Source organism: Anopheles marshallii, chromosome 2, assembly GCF_943734725.1.
Source record: "Anopheles marshallii chromosome 2, idAnoMarsDA_429_01, whole genome shotgun sequence".
Taxonomy (NCBI): Eukaryota; Metazoa; Arthropoda; class Insecta; order Diptera; family Culicidae; genus Anopheles; species Anopheles marshallii.
The window spans coordinates 46,388,890-46,405,741 of NC_071326.1; the positions used below are offsets into that span (position 1 = coordinate 46,388,890).

The following is a 16,852-nucleotide window of genomic DNA, read 5'->3' on the forward strand; positions in this document are numbered from 1 at the left end:
GTTCCGGGGCAAACTAAAAGCAAAGTGGTTAATGTTGAGCGAACCGGCAGCAGCGGAAAATTGACCACGATGCATTTATTACCGGTTCCGTCGCTTACACCACTTCGGAACATGGCATTCGTGAAGCCTTTTTGTCTGTTCGCCTTAAACTAGGATACCGGAGAGCGGAGAGCGAGCAATCCACGTAAAGGAATCGCAGCGCACCAGCGGTATGTTGGGCTATGCTTTTTTATGCATCTTAGCAACCGCTCAGCGCTCGCGGTTAAAAAGGCTCGTGCAAGTGTAGCATCCCGTTTCGGCCCGAGCCATCGACCCAATAAAAGGCTTTTTTTACAAGGGCTTTTTTTCACTCTCTGCTGGGCTATTGCTCTCTTATTCTCACTTTCATTGATCTGCGCTTCTCCCGCGGTGTTGTACTTTGTGGGGCGCCGTCCAATGTTTGGTCCATCTTTTTTGCTTTCCTTCTTCTTTCGCAGTAACCAGCTTCACCTTCGGCCCTCCAAATGCGAGGTCGGGAGGAGCATTACGATGGTTTGTTCTGCCTGTGCTGCGTGAAGCGTAGGAAACTTATCATAATCATCGCTCATTTTATTGTGTAACAACCAGTTCACGCCCGTACGGGGTTCGTGTCATTAATTATGAGAAGTTCATAGCCGGTTACTTGATTGGGCATTTATCGTTATTTATTTATTTTTGAAACATTTTAAAAACATCTTTGAAGTAAATTAGGTTCTTCGCATACGCATTTCCCAAAATGAGTGTTTAGGCGAGTTGTATCAAATTAAAGTACTTTCTCTTCTTAAGCAATACGCCCTGGCCGTCCTTATTGAATAAAAAAAAGTACCTTTTCTTTGCTCACATCTTCTGCGTTCCATAAACTCAGCTCAAAGCTTACAATGAAATGATGTGTATTTTGCTACGAGTACATACAGTACAGTGGGTTACAATCCCGCTATCTTAAGCTAGATTAGTTAACAAAACAATTAAACAAACGTCCTTGAATGTTCGTACAGGTGCTGCTACAAGTACAAACATCGAATTAAGCAAAACGATAAGCATATTTCAAACTAATCACCCACAGTAACGCCAACCGAACACGAACAGTCCATTTTGTCCCGAACGCCACCGAATGGAGGTTAACCTTCGGTAAACACGCCAACTACCAAATGCCTCTAGGGACTCCTTCGATCAGCGCTACAGCATCCCATTACCGGCAAAACGGATAGCCGAACTAAGCAGATAGACATTGGCTGCAATATCGGAGAGAGCGTAGTTTTCATGATTATCTTTCCGTGGTCGCTCTTTTGTCTGTCTGCCAAACTGCCCATAAAAGACGACTGACGCCGGTCGAGATCGGTGCGTGTCGGTTGTATGGCCACCGACGGAACATACAGCGACCCATAAAAGTGAAACCTTTTTTGGCAAACCGTCGGGGCATCGACGGCGCATTTTGGTGTGGATATCGAGGGTGACTGATGGCCGGGCGGGTAAACTTTTTGGCAACGGTTACAAACTGATAATTTACCGACTCGTGAAGCACTGCTTAATTTATGCGCACAAATGTGGTTTAAAGCTGTTCCTGACAAAGTTTGCCATCTTTCTGGTCGAGACTGTTCATGCTTTGTGTTGCACGGTGATATATGTTTCGGGTTGGATTATATTCCATTCCGCTGCAAGAAACATGAATGAATAAAGGTGTGAAAACTGTATAAAATGTGACAGAAACTATTTAACATTTCCAGCTGAAATTATTTAGTGCGGCAGTATTTTAAATAGTTGCGCAATTCAATTGATCGCGGCGAATATTTTACCACATGTTTCCTTTCAGGAATTCAACCTTTCCTCGATCCCACCCAATAAATGCTCTTCCGCATTACTTTGCACATTTAATTATTTTCCACCTACACTTGATTCGATTACTGCAAGCTTTTCAGTTTCAATTAAACACGTTCACCCATCGATCCATTCCCTTGTTCAGTCACTGTCCAGCGATCCGCGACCGACGGTGGCAATGGCGATTTAATTTCGCCACACACATTTTTCAAACAGGCGCATCGTAGCTCATGGACACGCATCGAACTAACTGAATTCATGAGCAATCGTCATATCGTCACGGTAACACAACGCATGGCCCCATATTGAATCAATCGTAGTAGTCGTGACAATGCCAACATACCAAATCGTATCAAAAAACGAAACAATCACCCAGTAGAGGGCTACATTTTTTCATCATTCGGCCGATTCGGTCACTTTGTTCTGCCCACACATTTTGATCGCTCTAGGTGTCCGGAATGGTCAATCTGAACCGAGAAGGCAGTAGAAAAAAACACACACACGAAATGATATCATCAGGAAATGGGTCACCAGCTAAAGATAGTGAAGAAACCGCACCACACTGCACATGTTTTCCTTCTTTACCGCATTTGACGCACATCGGAAATATCGAATAGACTACAACTATCGAAATACACTTACTATTTTTCGCTATTTCAACATAATTCACACGTATCTCAGCTGATTTAAGCCACACTTTTGCACGCAGCAGAGGAAAAACTGCGTGCAGAACACTTCTTCCCGATTTCGACTTCTTCCAAGCGCTTTGTGAGTTGTGACACGATGCAATTTCGGCAGTTGCGCTTTCTGCACTCAATCGCACTGTTTTGCAGACGTGTAATGATGATCTGAACCTGTGCTAGCTATGGACAGGCAGCAATGCATTTCAAATAACGCACTTTTACTGAATACATGAGAAATTTAGCAACTTTTTCGACTATTGTTTTTTCTCAAAACATTGATTTTGGCAGATTTGCTGTAGTGCGGTGTGTTTATGGTCCCACATTTGGAACTTCAACTCTTTGGTACACAGGGTGCCTCTGTTTTGCACTGTGATCGATCCTCAATTAAACTATGGGTTGATTTGTTTCTGTATTATTTATTGTAACTTCAAATTATGTAGTAACTGATGGGTATAGTACACATTAGAAATTTTAACTGGGAATGTTATCACTCAATGCAACGCGTGACCGTTTAAACACTAGTAAACTTTTGCATTTGATACGATGGTCACACCGTGTTTGGCTTTCGGTCTCGTGTAATTTTGTCTAACCGGTCATTATTTCTATATTGTTTGAAGGAATATAAATTGATAGCAATATTCGAAAAGGTTTGAAGAGATTTCAAATCGAAAACTGTCACCAAGTTGGCCATGCATGTAACGCAGTGCATGTGAATCATTACAAACAGCTGATTTGTGTTGTTGTGGGCACCTTCAACTCCGTCTTTACAAATCCGAAATAAAAAGGCTCGCTCGCTTCGTCTACCACGTTGGCGCTAAATTTCATCCGTGCTTTAAAATCTGTGAAACATCTCCGAACGATGAGTGAAGCAGTACATTCCACCGTATCATCAGAGCTCCTTGGATCAGATAGTGATAAAGACAATCAGAAAGATATATGGATTTTCGGGTACGGATCACTAGTATGGAAGGCAGATTTTCCGTTTGAAGAGAAACGAACGGGCTACATTGAAGGATTCCTGCGACGCTTCTTCCAGAACAGTATTGATCACCGTGGCACAGTAGAGCGGGTCAGTAATTAAGCTGCTTTCCATTGAGACGGACGAAAATATTAACGAAACACAACCTGTACTCTTTATATTGCAGCCTGGACGTGTGGTTACTTTAATTCACTCGGAAAATTCTGAATCGAAGGTTTGGGGCATGGGCTATCGTATCGGTGCCAAAGATAAGCTACAAGTATTGCAACATCTCGACCATCGGGAGAAGAATGGGTACGAACGACATAGCGTGAAGTTTTATCCCTACCCTTGGAGTACGGACCAGTTGAATGATCCGCAATCGATTCTGCTGTATGTAGCGACCCAAGATAATCCATCCTTTGCGGGACAGAGCGACACATTAGATGAGATTGCGGCACAGATACTCACGTCCGTAGGCCAGAGTGGTCGAAATCCGGAGTACGTGTACAAACTCGCGGAAGCTATGCGTCAACTTTACCCGGGAGAACAGGACGATCATCTGTTTGAGCTGGAAAAACTGCTTTTGCAGCGCGATCCATTAGCAAATGTGCAACGAACGCCGGATCCGGTCCCCGACGGTGATGCAAATCGGTCCGAACTCAGCAAGGAAGGCTAGAATTGAAACCTTCGGAGGTTAGAAAACAGTAACTTGCGGTAAAAAACATTGTCAAAAATCTCTTCGTAAAGAGTGGCACAGGTAAACGTTGAGTGGATGAGAAATTAAACATGATGTAATCAAGGTTTTTAAAACCGTAACTTCAATATTAATATAACATTATCGCTGAAATTTCAATTGGTTATTTATTTGATGGTGAAATGTAAAGAGTCTTTGTAAGATTGAAGCCGTTTACGTATTGGGAAAATCCGGTTATTAAACCAACAGTCATAAAGTTCGGCACTGAGAGGAAGGCTAACTGAACGGGCGGAAAGGGAGGAGTTCGGGTGGAGGTCAAAACGCACCGAGGTTGTATAAACAAAGCTCCGCATGCATTTGTTTACAAACAGCTGTTTCACACATACACGCAACGCCCTTGAATTCCACGCGGTAACATGATATTTAGCACTCAAAAGAGGAGCAACGCAAACGTTCGCGCGATCTGCGCATGTGCCCGCCGCGGAGGCAGAACCAGATTTTCTCCGACAGTTGACTGACAATAATATTGGATATCGATCACTGTCACGGTGATCTAGACAGGGAAACGAGCATGTTTTTCAACGCCCCGTGAGTACATTTGCAAAACCGTGCAGGCGATGTCGCACCCCTGGGCACACTGTTCCTATTAATGAGTCGATACGCGCGACAGCATGCGATCGGTAGCGCTGCTCCGTCGACGGGTGAACGATTTAAATTGAATTATGTAAGCTCCCCCGAAATACAGTGGTACGATTTTGGTGGAAGCACAGGTTCCGAAACCGAATCAGAAAACAGTGATACAGTGGCATCGGTGTGCCCGGGGTGAATCGAAATGTTTAAGATACTGAGAACCGTACCCGGTGCGCGCCCAAACACACGTAGTGTGATAAGTGAACCGAACCCCAGCCAGGCGCGTGTGGTAGTGGCTGGTGCAGGGCTGCTGGGTAATTCGGTCGCGTACCATTTGGCGGACAACGGTTGGAGCAATGTGCTGGTGCTTGACCAGAGCAAGGTTGGCAGCGGTACGTCCCATTTCGGGTCGGGTACGATTGGGCTGTTTAAACCAACGCCCGAGCGCAACATTGTGGTGGAAAGCCTGAAGCTGTACCAGAAGCTGCACCGGCAGGGCCACGACATTGGACTGCGACGATGTGGCAGTCTTAATTTAGCGCAAACGCACGATCGCGTGATAGCGTTACAGCGCCGCGCGGCGTACATTCTGCCGACCGGGATGCAGTGCGAGCTGGTGGATTCGGACACGGCGAGAAAGCTGCACCCGTTTCTGAACACCGACGATCTGCAAGGGGCGGTTTACGTGCCGGATGACTGCATCGCCGATCCAGCGGCCGTCGTGCAGGTGCTAGCGAGTGAGGCGAAGCGCAAGGGCGTTAAATACTTCGAGGGATGCCAAGTGAAATACGTAAGTGGGGATCGGTTGTTCACCACGTTGAAGTGGTAGGATATACGTGTCAGTGTAATTTAAAAATTGCATCGTTTTTGTTTCTCACATTTCTCCAAAGTTATCTCAACCTGTTCTGGTGCTACTTACTAACGTTGTTGATCTATCATTTTCTAGATCAATACCAAAAACGAGCGAGTACACTCAGTCGAAACGGATGTCGGCACGATTACCTGTGAGTACTTCGTCAACTGTAGCGGTATGTGGGCCCGAGAGCTTGGGCTAAAGTCGAAACCACCGGTACGCGTACCCGCCTACCCAGCACAGCACTATTACGCCCTCACGCCCAGCCTCAATCTACCGACGGACGACGATAATTTGCTCCCTTGCATTAGGGATTACGATTCCAACCTGTACGCACGCCAGTACGACCAGTCGCTGCTGGTCGGTTGGTTCGAGAAGGATGCCAAACCAGCGTTCGAAGACACGAAGGACATCCCGAAGGCGTGGCAGGATCATCTGCAGGACGACCACAGCCATTGTGCCGGTCTGTGGGAGAAAGCTGTCGATCGGTTGCCGGTACTGCGCGATCTCAACATGCCGGCGGTGCGCAACAGTCCGGACAACTTCACACCGGACGGGCGCCTCATATTCGGCGAATCGGCTGAGGTAAAGAACTACTTCGTTGCCTGCGGTATGAACGGGAACCCGTTGCAAGGATCGGGCGGTGTCGGTAAGGCGTTAGCGGAATGGATCGTCACCGGTACGCCGACGATCGATATGCTGCCGTTCAATGTGCAACGCTTCCTGGATCTGCACAACAATCGCCAGTATTTGCAGCAGCGTATCCGCGAGGTCGTTGGACGTCAGTATGCGATCCTCTATCCGAACCAGAGCGAGTACAAGTTTTCGCGCAAGCTACGCTGCTCCCCATTGTACAGTGTGCTGGAGGCGCGTGGTGCCGTGTTCGGTACGAAAATGGGCTACGAACGGGCGCTGTACTTCGATGCGGATTTTCGCCGTAAGTATTCGGGCTACGGTGCTGCTTGCCACCCACTTACACTCGTCTTTTCAAACACATTTCAGGTGGTGATCCATTGCCAACGCTCCCGGAAGGAAGCTTCTATAAGCCGAAATTCTTTCAATTCATGGAGAAAGAGTATCAGGCCTGTGCGCAACACGTCGGCATCATTGACATATCGTCCTTTTCGAAGATCGAAATCAAACCGGGCATCCAGTCGGATATGGTTTCCGGCGACAATCCCGTACTGAACTACCTTCAGTATATGTGTGCGAACGATGTGAACATTACTGTCGGGCATATCGTACATACCGGCATGCTGAACGAGCGTGGTGGCTACGAGAACGATTGCATGCTGATACGCCAGTCGGAGGATAGCTATTTTATGATCTCCCCGTCCTCGCAACAGACGCGCATCTATGAGTGGATGTCCCGGAATTTGCCCACCGACGCGTCCGTGCAGCTCAACGACGTTACCTCCATGTACACCGTGATAAACGTCGTTGGCCCAAAGTCCACCCTGCTAATGAGCGAGCTGTCGAACTCGGACGTACGGTTGGCACCGTTCAGCTACCGGAAGCTCAACATCGGCTACGCCAGCGATGTAATGATCATGTCCTTCACGCACACCGGTATGCCCGGCTACTGTCTGTACGTCCCGTCGGAATATGCACTGCACGTGTACGATCGATTGATTACCCGCGGGCGCGATTATGGGGCGCGCGATGTCGGTACGCTAACGCAACGGTTCCTGCGCATCGACAAGTTCATTCCATTCTGGGGCGATGAGCTGACCAGCATGACGACACCGTTCGAGGCTGGGGTGTTTTACTCGGTACGATTGGATGTAAGTACAGTGTGTGCATGTTCCGTGTGTTCTGAGTACTGGTTGGTTTACAGATTTCACAATTGAAGAAAAAGGAAAATTTCATCGGCCGGCAAGCGCTAGAGCGCCAGAAGCGTGACGGTTTGAAGAAGCGGCTCGTGCTGTTTCACGTCGAGGACATCGACATCGATAAGGATGTGTGGCCGTGGGGTGGTGAACCACTGTACAGAAACAACGAATTTTGCGGTACGGTTACTTCGGCCGGGTGAGTGTTTCAAGATAGACTACATTAAACTACGGGATGGTTCCTTATTTTTCTATCACGTTCAAGCTATGGATTTGCGTCGGAAAAGCTAGTGTGCTTGGGGTATATCAGTCGCCCGGAAGGTAACGCTGTGCGTACCATTACCACGGAGTTCCTCATGGACAAGGATACAGTTTATCACATTGATATTGCTGGCAAGCGGTTCCGTTTGACACAACACATCCATCCGAAGGCAGCAATGGCTAGCGCAATCGCGCGACAAGATCTGAGCAAATCGTACCGGCCGACTGTGGTAAAAGAGAAGAAGCAGCAAAGTTAAAGTAAACATGTGACTAGTTTGTATTGCAGAGATTTTTCTGAAAACAGATGCACAACGGTACAAATAATTTATTTTTCAAATAAACATATGTTACTACTGTACTATCATGTACAGCAAATGCTATAAAGTTGTTTGACACATAATCAGAGTACGCAATCGAATAGATACAATATCCTAAAATGCTCAAACGATTTAATAATTTTTAAAAGACCTGGCGTCTCCATGTTTAGCTAAATTAACCGTTCAACCGCATGGGGTTGAACTTTGAAAAACGCGACATCTAACTGCAACCCTGACACGCTCTTAGACGTAAGACGTTTCGTCGTCGCTCCCAATCGTCTGATGAACGTGACAGCTGGTTGTTGAACGTAAACATGCCAAAATTCTTCCAAAACACAATCACTCGAGGGCCGCATTTTCGTAGCACGTAGACGAAAATGAATATTTTAAGGCGAATTCTCCCCGTTTCACTACATTTATCGAAATGTGTATCAACAGTCAGCACACAGCAAACAATTGCTCTTCTCCAAAGGTACGACCAGCGCTGGGAAAACAAGATTCAAAGTTACATAAAAGCCGGCACTGTGGATTAATCGCTCACACGGTTTGTTTTGTTCGTTGCAGGAAAATGTCGCCTTCGGTAAGAGCGATTTCCACGACGGTTCCGCGGGCTGAATTGATGGAATTTTTCGACGACAAAAAGCACTGGGGGGAACAGGAAGTAAAACATGGCCGTGGATGGACGAAGGATGATCTGCGGATCAAGTCGAACAGCGATCTGCACCAGCTGTGGTTTGTACTGCTGAAGGAACGCAACATGCTATTAACGATGGAACATGAATGCAAGGAAAAAATGGAACTATTTCCCAGTCCGGAACGGTTAGATAAGGTAGCGAGAGGCGTTGTTCGTGCGCTTACTGTAATAGTACTGTAAGAGGTTACGTTTATTTTCTCAATTTCAGGTCAAAGAATCGATGGATAATCTGGAAGAGGTGGTTCGAGAGCGAAATCGTGCATACCACGAACTAGAAACCGGACAGACGGGTGAACGGCCGGGAATGGTCGTCCCAAACGAGCTCGGCATAAATTTCTACTATCGTGCATTTGAGCATGTGATTCCCAAGAACGCTAACTCCAAGTGGAACAAACGCCACAAGTTTACCTATGGTGGACATGCAGTGAGGAAATTTTTGCTCCTGTATCGCGAACGGTTGTACAACGAAAAGCGAAAACTACGCAACCGGGAACGCAACGAGGTGGTCCATCTTTTGCGCCGATTCCCCAACATCGATCGGGAAACGCTGGCCCAACGGTTTCCTTCGGTGAACGTGGAGAAGCTGTACAAGTTGGATAAAATTCGCTAGAATTAGTTCGTAAAGAGCTGTGTCTTGCACACGAATAGTTATGAATAAAATGCATTCGGAACAGCGCTTAAATACAAACGGCACTCGAATTTTGAATACAATTTCGTTTTTATTTGTTACCTTCTTCCTGCACACGGTTCCTATTACTGGTATGCTGCTCACATTACTGATCATTTTTGTGGCGCACATACGTACTGTTTTATTTATATTTATCAAATATGTGCGATTTATGACGCTCAGTTTGACTGCTGCGCTCTCAGCCCACACTTCCGCGCGTGTTTCGTGCGTTTGTTAGCATGTACCATCAAACACACGCGTATCCTTTGAAGGCCATTTAGAGAGATCCTTTTAAGTTCGCAAAACTTTCATTCCCACACGGACGATATCATTCTGCGTGGCCAATCATTATTTATCATCCATTGCCATCGGAGCGTTGTGGAAAGGATTGTGCGTATAAATCGCAATGGACATTTGCAATAACGCTAGCCAATTGTCACCATGCCACCATATTTCCGCGCCTACATTTCCCCGTTCCATGGGCAGTTCTTTCTTCTTGTCTGTACGTTGGACTATAGGGTATGGCTTGAAATGTGTAACAGTAAATGTTAGGAGAATTTCGCTTCATCATCGCCGGTCTGCGTTTATCAGTAGACATTCGAAAGGGATAGGCCGCTGCAGCTTGGAATCGCGGTTGTTATTCTTTTTCTTTTAAGATTTTTTTTTACAGCGTTCTTGCGTTTCATACAACTCCACTAGAAGCGTATTTACTGCGGTAAAGCATCGGCTGTTTGCATTCTCTTCTCTAATGCGTCTGGTAATTACTCCGAATGTGTGTAAGCTTATTACATTCGCAAGTTCCTTTTTCCAGCAATTCGTATCCGCTGTCTATCGTTTTCTAGTATGTCTATATAATGTTTGCGTTTCCATTCGGTTCTAAGACGTCGTATTATTTAGATACACATTTTCAGAAGATAGCAAAACGTTCACATATTTAATATCTCAATATTATTATAACCCTGCACGAGCTCTGAATAGGCTTATTATTGAATGCACCCACGATTTCCCCGCTATCTGCAGAAATTATGTTCCACATCAAATAATACATCATCCGTTCCCATGGTGTAGGAATTGAACATTCGCACATTGTGGATCATTAGTTTCTGCTTTGTTATAGGTGGTGGTGAACCTGAGTGTTTTTTTTTTTTGCTGCACTTAGTTTGTAGATCATTTCCCTACTATTCTCGCTTTGCACATCATCGTGTAGTATGTAAACAAAAATTGGTTCCTCTCTTCGCTTTGTGTTTCGTTTTGGTGCAACAAGGCAATCTAATAAAACCGATCACACGTGCAGAGCTACACGTGTGCGCACAAGTACCGAGCATACAAAGAGACCAAATTCAATCATATCAAAAGGCTCAGTCTACCAAGTACAGTAATCAGTAATACAGATGTAATCAATCAGATTGTTTTGCATGAAATTGACACAATAGCTAAATATCTCTAAAAAAGGCAACAGCTCAAAATGGTACTATTAACGAGCGTAATCACATTTAGAATGAACTCAAAACCATGCCCTTTCAAAGGACATGCGCGGGTGGCTGAACACAGTGTGTTAGAAAACGAATCGATATATTCCTTTCGGAACAACGGGCAAGGTCAAATAACCAATATACAAGCATTCACCCATAGACATGAAGCATACACTATACAATTTTTGGAGCAGAGCCCACATGGAGTAGTGTAACTGACCGCCTTCATTACGTGATATAGGTAAGGTAAAGCTATTATATCCGTGTGGAGTATATCCATCGGTAACCGAACGGCCCTGTCGGGTTCTGATCGGTTTTGTCGCAATGTTTTCAAACCCTCAAACATGTCGATATTGATTGTTTGCAACGAACATTAAAAAAATACGACGTAAATTAATGTCAGTTTTTTGTTTACTTTCTTGTTTTCTCTCTCTATCTTGTTTCGATTAATTCGTAAAACTAAAATATCGGATTATTTATGGATTGTTTCGCCAGTGGTTCTTTTCGGCCGTAGATCAATTTTCATTACCTATCGCTGCTCCTACACTTTTGGATTTTCTTTTAGAAATCTTACCAAATCTATCAACGTAACGTTTTCACATTTCTTCCGCATTCCGTACGCAAACGGTGAATGTTTTAGCATCCCGATGAAAGTTACTTATATGTATCTATATATATATATATGCGTGTTTGGGTGTGAATGTCTTCAATCTTTGCCCACTAGTCAAGGTGTTTTATCAGGCTGGCGCGTAAAATTATTTCTGCCGCTAAAGTAGCACACCACACACCGTTTTCGTTTGCCTATACTACCACCATTCGGACGACCGTTTATGAAACAACCATCTTCCAGAAGGGAGGAAAGCATATCATTAATCGTTTCTGCGTTTTTTCCACACATTTGCTTTGATTGATTACACCTACCACGATACACACGAGTGCCGGCTCTGTCTGCCCCTCATCGTATGGATAGTAGACATGTGAATTTAAGAGCAAAAGAGATATCTAAATTACCTAATGGTTCGTAATTAATATTTAACCCTTTATGTAAGGTCTTTACAGGCAGACAAGTGAAGAACGTTAGTTCCCGTTTTCTGGGTACAAAGATTAGATACAAACATTGCCTATACATTCGCGCTCAAACCTCTATTCTTTTCTGTTTTGTTTTCTCGTCTTATCTGTTTTCGCGTTGTGTTTTATAGCGTTATCGGTACTATTCACCAAGTAATTCCGGGAAGGACAGTGTTCAATAGTATGTACCTTGCAAGATGTCAAGCGATCTGTTCCGGTCGTCTTAAACGGATTTCACTACCCATTCCTTTACCATTTGGTTAAAAGCTAACCTTTCTTCCACAGCAAACGCTATTCTGCAACCTATTGGCCAGTAGAACAGTTTAATGGATTTGCTTTGTGCGATTTACTGTCAAACTGAATTGTTTCACCCGGAACCACTAGTTTTGCGAAACGAACTAATCTCTCGCTAATTGCTCAATATTACCACGATTTAGCGTGTTATCTAGCTACTGCGAACGCAATGATTGGCATTTAGAAGATGTGCGTGTAAAACTTCAAAATTTGCGCAGAAAGGAAATCTCCTCCATGAGCTGAATATTAAAAATTCCGTTGTCTTTCCGGGAGACAACGGGGAGTGTGTGTGTGTGAGTGTGCGAGTGTGTATATACCAGCGGCCAGCACACGGAAAGTTGGACACATTGAGGGTATGGCTCGCCGTTCAACCGCTTTACTGCTGCATATGGTACATGGTAGTGAACGCTTCCGCTGTAGCCCATTGTTTTCCCCCACGTGTAGGTCAATAAGTCGAATATTAGAAAACGAGGCGCGGACATACTGTGTGTTACTATTGCTGCTGCGGCTGTTCATATAGGAGAGAGGGTGGTAACGTGCGATGATCCCTTTTTAATCCATTGCAGCCTTATAGCAACTGGCACTTGAATCGTCTGCTAGACACCAGTTTGTGGTGCTTTCGGTTCTTCTTCCCCCTCTCTTTGTCTTTGCGAATTTCACGCACTAGCGTATAGAATGCATCGTCCACGCCCATCCGTGTTTTGGCCGAAGTTTCTACAAAAGGAACACCGTACTGTTTCGCCACCTAGGGAACAGGAAATGTACAGAACGTGTGGTAGAACGATTAGTAAACGCATTTATTGTGTCGATGTCAGGACCAGGTCACAGATCTCCCGCAGGCTTTACTATAGAATTTGCCATTCATGCAAGCAGTGCCGATTTTATGTTAATTTTAATTTTCACGTATCACCAATTGCATTGCTATCTGTCATATCATTTGAATTTGGACATGTGTGCAAAATTGTTCTGAACTAAGAAAACCATTCCGTGATGCAAGAAAAAATGAAAAGATGCTGGACTCACAAAGATGTTAAATATAAAAATAATAACCACAAACAAGAGCTTAATGTATCAGGTGAGTATTTCGGGGTGATCTTCACTAAAGAACTTGATAAATTTCATACGGAACCGGATTAGATTCCTGTTACATATACTGAAATGCCGTATGCAAAAGCTGTGCCCAGGCCATCACCGAAATCGGGGATGCAGATACTTACGTCTCTGGCCTGGTTCATATCAACTGCCCATGCTTGCAGATCGCACTTGTTGCCAACTAACACCATTGGCACTTCTTCTGCGTCTTTAACACGCTTAATCTGTTCTCGGTAGGTTCCTGTATGGTAGGGAGATGAAGAGAATCACATCAGTACATATACTAAGGACCCCATATGCTGCACATACCTATATCTTCGAAACTTTTGGCACTGTTAACAGCAAATACTAAAAGAAATCCTTCACCCGTTCGCATATACTGATCACGCATCGCCGAGTACTCCTCCTGTCCGGCTGTATCCAGAATATCGAGCAAACACGTTTCACCATCTGCGGGAGAATAAAAAACCGAGCAAATTATTGGATACGTACGAGCAGCAATGATACGGTGGTAGAAAGTAATTAGAATATGATTAGCGATAAGATTAGATAGTAGTAGCTCGTAGATACACAACCTTGGCGCAGTGATCGTGTAACCATTTTGCAACTCGCCAGTAAACCGACGCGTAGGAGCAACGATGAGTAGGAACATCTTGCAGCAAACATTCATGTGGATGCATTAATTGAATTCAATTATTGTGAGAAACTCCATCTAAGCCAGACGCTTCATTTGCTGATTCACATCTCAGCGCATTTTCGTGCAAGCTACTCAATTTGCACATTTGTGATGCATTTTGTAGAGAGAGAAATGGAAATATACACAAATAAATAGAAGCACAATTAACATACTTCAACAAATCAAAATTTAAAATCGATGTAAATTTTAAGCGTAATTGTTTAAAAGTGAAACGTTAACCTTATCAATTGAACCATTTTCCGTTCATAATAACTATAAGTGAATCGTGAACATGTTTGGCCAATAATCTCCTGGCTCATAATGATCTCCCTTCACACCAGTTAAAATTTCATCCTTTTTCTCGTACAACGATGCAATACGGCTCTACCGCACGGAGGAGAGTTTTTTGTCCCCTTCGGAATGATGTAAATAATTCGCTAAAAATAACAATCAAACTTACCTATAACTACTTGCTTCCGGTAGGAATCTTCAATTGTTGGATCGTACTCATCCACGAAATGGTTCTGAATAAGTTGTATGGTAAGCGCCGACTTGCCGACACCCCCAGCGCCTACTACTACTAGTTTATACTCCGTCATCGTACCGCCTGAACTGGGATGCAATTTCGATTTTCAACGGGCGGGTGCGGTGCAGACAGGGGGCAGCAATTCTTTCTTAACAAAGCACAAATACGGCCGCTGTAATCCCCACCCAGCTACGGCAGGCAACAGATGATGGATAGCTTCTTCGTTCGTTCGTTCTACACTCGAATTTCGGCAAAAACGCAGTCGCTTTCGACGAGCGTTGGTATTGACGTGACTGGGTATCCTTTCTGAAAAGGATCTGGTCGATTTTTCTCACGTTTGCCGTATTTATCACTAACCTTAATGACACACTTGTAAAATTCCTGCTTGCCTTATTTTCTCTGCGCACTCAATGGCTCACGTCACTGTTGGTTCGCACTTTTTCGCACCGTGTACACACACCCTACCAACGCAACGATCCGATGCTCACACACTTTCTGTTGCCGTCTGTTTGTTCGCGGATGAGTATGCAGAAGATTGTTGTTATTATTTTCCAACCTTTATTCTTTCTTCCTTTATTTTGCCAGCCGCCAGGCCAGGCAGGATGGCTGCGATCAGGTTGCTCGTTGATGATGGCGCTGATGATTGGCAATGATGACGATGACGACGGTGAAGTACAACGCCCGTCGTTCGACGTTGTGCTCTTTCCTCTTCTATCCAACACTATCCACCTCACTCTAGCACACGCGCGTTTTTCTCTTTCTCTACGGCCCGTGCACTGTTTGGGGCTCCTCTTCGCTGATCTAAAATTGAGCCCTAGGATGGATGATGGGAAGAATTTGTTAGCTTAACTTAGCTTGACCACTAAACTTATGGCGAACTACGCGACTACGAATAACTGGCAAACAGTGGCAAACTTTGAGTAACATTCCATCTGACACACCACTAGGAGTGCCTTATTATGCATTTCATTAAGACAATAATGATGCTGTTGGATCGCATCTTCCGTGCACGGAATCTGCACCGTAGAGACTTGCTTTGCTATGACACAGTTTTGTGAGACTTCTCCCAGCGTAACGTTGCTTTACACACGCGTGTTTTACTTTACACTACACCACTTACCTTTGTTTAACGTTAATACACCAATGCAAGTGTAATTTGGTGCAAATTAACTTCTACATACGGCCGAACAGTGTCTCCGACTTTTTACGTTTTTATTGAAAATGGCGTCGGCGTGTTAAGAACTGAACTTCCCAAGGAACAAATTTTACCCCGCAACTATCCGTTTCACTGCGTTACATGCCGGCTGACTCCACATACTGAGCGGCTCTTGGTAAGATATTATAACTATCCCTTTCGTACATTGTGCTGCTTATTGTACCTTCTCGCTCTTCTGAGATTGTTTTTTTTCGCTGTAATGAACACGTTCGCAATTGTTAAAGCCGGCGTCGAAGAGAAGTGCGCGTGTGGGTTATTCTAGGATTATTCTAGATTAACTTAGGATATTTGTTTAAAATGGTAAGTAAACCAAATATAATCGATCGAGAAACGTTTATTTATACTGTCTATTCAAAAGTTCGCAGTAAACTCATCGCAGCCGCATACTACCGGCGTGCTTTGACTGCAACGGAGCTGGATGTGTATGTGTGTGAGTGCATGAAGTGAAGTGTTGTAAGGATTTGCATAGTGGTTTGTTTTATTAAAATAGGAAAGTGTTGTTAAATGTAGCTACTACCAGGACATCGTCTTAATTAAGATCCAGAGCAAGGAGTAGAAATTATACGAGTGGCCATAGGAGGATCGCAATATACATTCGCGTTTGGCATCCAAGCAGCCGCTTAGAGGAGTAGTGAAAAAAATGCCGTGAAAAGTGTGTGTGTATGCGCTAATCAATGTCAATTGTGTTCTTATACATGGATCATACATGGAATAAAATCTCAATTTCACTAGAAAATGTGCATGAATAATATAAAAAAAATGTTGAAAAAAATTAATGAGAGCCAGGCATCCGCACGGCCTCTGCCTCGTTCTTTTCACACCACCTCGATGGGCCGGATAATCTTGCTATCCGGCCTGTTATGTGGCTCAAAATCATCTTTCGCTTGGTGCCAACTTCGAAACTGCTTCGTGGGCCACAAGGTTGTTAGAAATATTTTCGTAAATGAAAAGCACTATGGACAACCACTGAAAAGGACAAAAATTACACTGAAAATAACATGTTCGTTGTTATATTTTGATGCAAATTAGGATTGTGTTGCAAGTATCATCGACCCGGTGATACAAAGATATTCGTTTTAAAAGCAA

At 44.3% G+C, this 16,852-nt stretch overlaps 4 protein-coding genes across 4 annotated transcripts; 3 read left to right on the forward strand and 1 right to left on the reverse strand.

Moving 5' to 3' along the window:
• Positions 1–3,375: 3,375 nt before the first annotated feature.
• Positions 3,376–4,153, forward strand: LOC128708748 (putative glutathione-specific gamma-glutamylcyclotransferase 2). Its single transcript, XM_053803729.1, has 2 exons — positions 3,376–3,585; positions 3,662–4,153. The coding sequence occupies exons 1-2, from the start codon at positions 3,376–3,378 to the stop codon at positions 4,151–4,153; spliced, it is 702 nt and encodes a 233-aa protein (XP_053659704.1).
• An 850-nt stretch (positions 4,154–5,003) lies between these two features.
• On the forward strand, positions 5,004–8,001 carry LOC128718042 (pyruvate dehydrogenase phosphatase regulatory subunit, mitochondrial-like). Its single transcript, XM_053811715.1, has 5 exons — positions 5,004–5,591; positions 5,748–6,591; positions 6,657–7,438; positions 7,492–7,682; positions 7,749–8,001. The coding sequence occupies exons 1-5, from the start codon at positions 5,004–5,006 to the stop codon at positions 7,999–8,001; spliced, it is 2,658 nt and encodes an 885-aa protein (XP_053667690.1).
• A 437-nt stretch (positions 8,002–8,438) lies between these two features.
• On the forward strand, positions 8,439–9,365 carry LOC128706938 (39S ribosomal protein L47, mitochondrial). The gene is made up of 3 exons (XM_053801882.1): positions 8,439–8,533; positions 8,626–8,890; positions 8,964–9,365. Exons 1-3 carry the CDS (start codon positions 8,439–8,441, stop codon positions 9,363–9,365), a joined length of 762 nt encoding a protein of 253 aa, XP_053657857.1.
• Positions 9,366–12,824: 3,459 nt separating this feature from the next.
• LOC128709723 (GTPase HRas) lies at positions 12,825–14,623 on the reverse strand. The gene is made up of 4 exons (XM_053804732.1): positions 14,485–14,623; positions 13,658–13,798; positions 13,474–13,589; positions 12,825–13,001 (listed from the first exon to the last, which is right to left on the reverse strand). The coding sequence occupies exons 1-4, from the start codon at positions 14,621–14,623 to the stop codon at positions 12,825–12,827; spliced, it is 573 nt and encodes a 190-aa protein (XP_053660707.1).
• Positions 14,624–16,852: the final 2,229 nt, after the last annotated feature.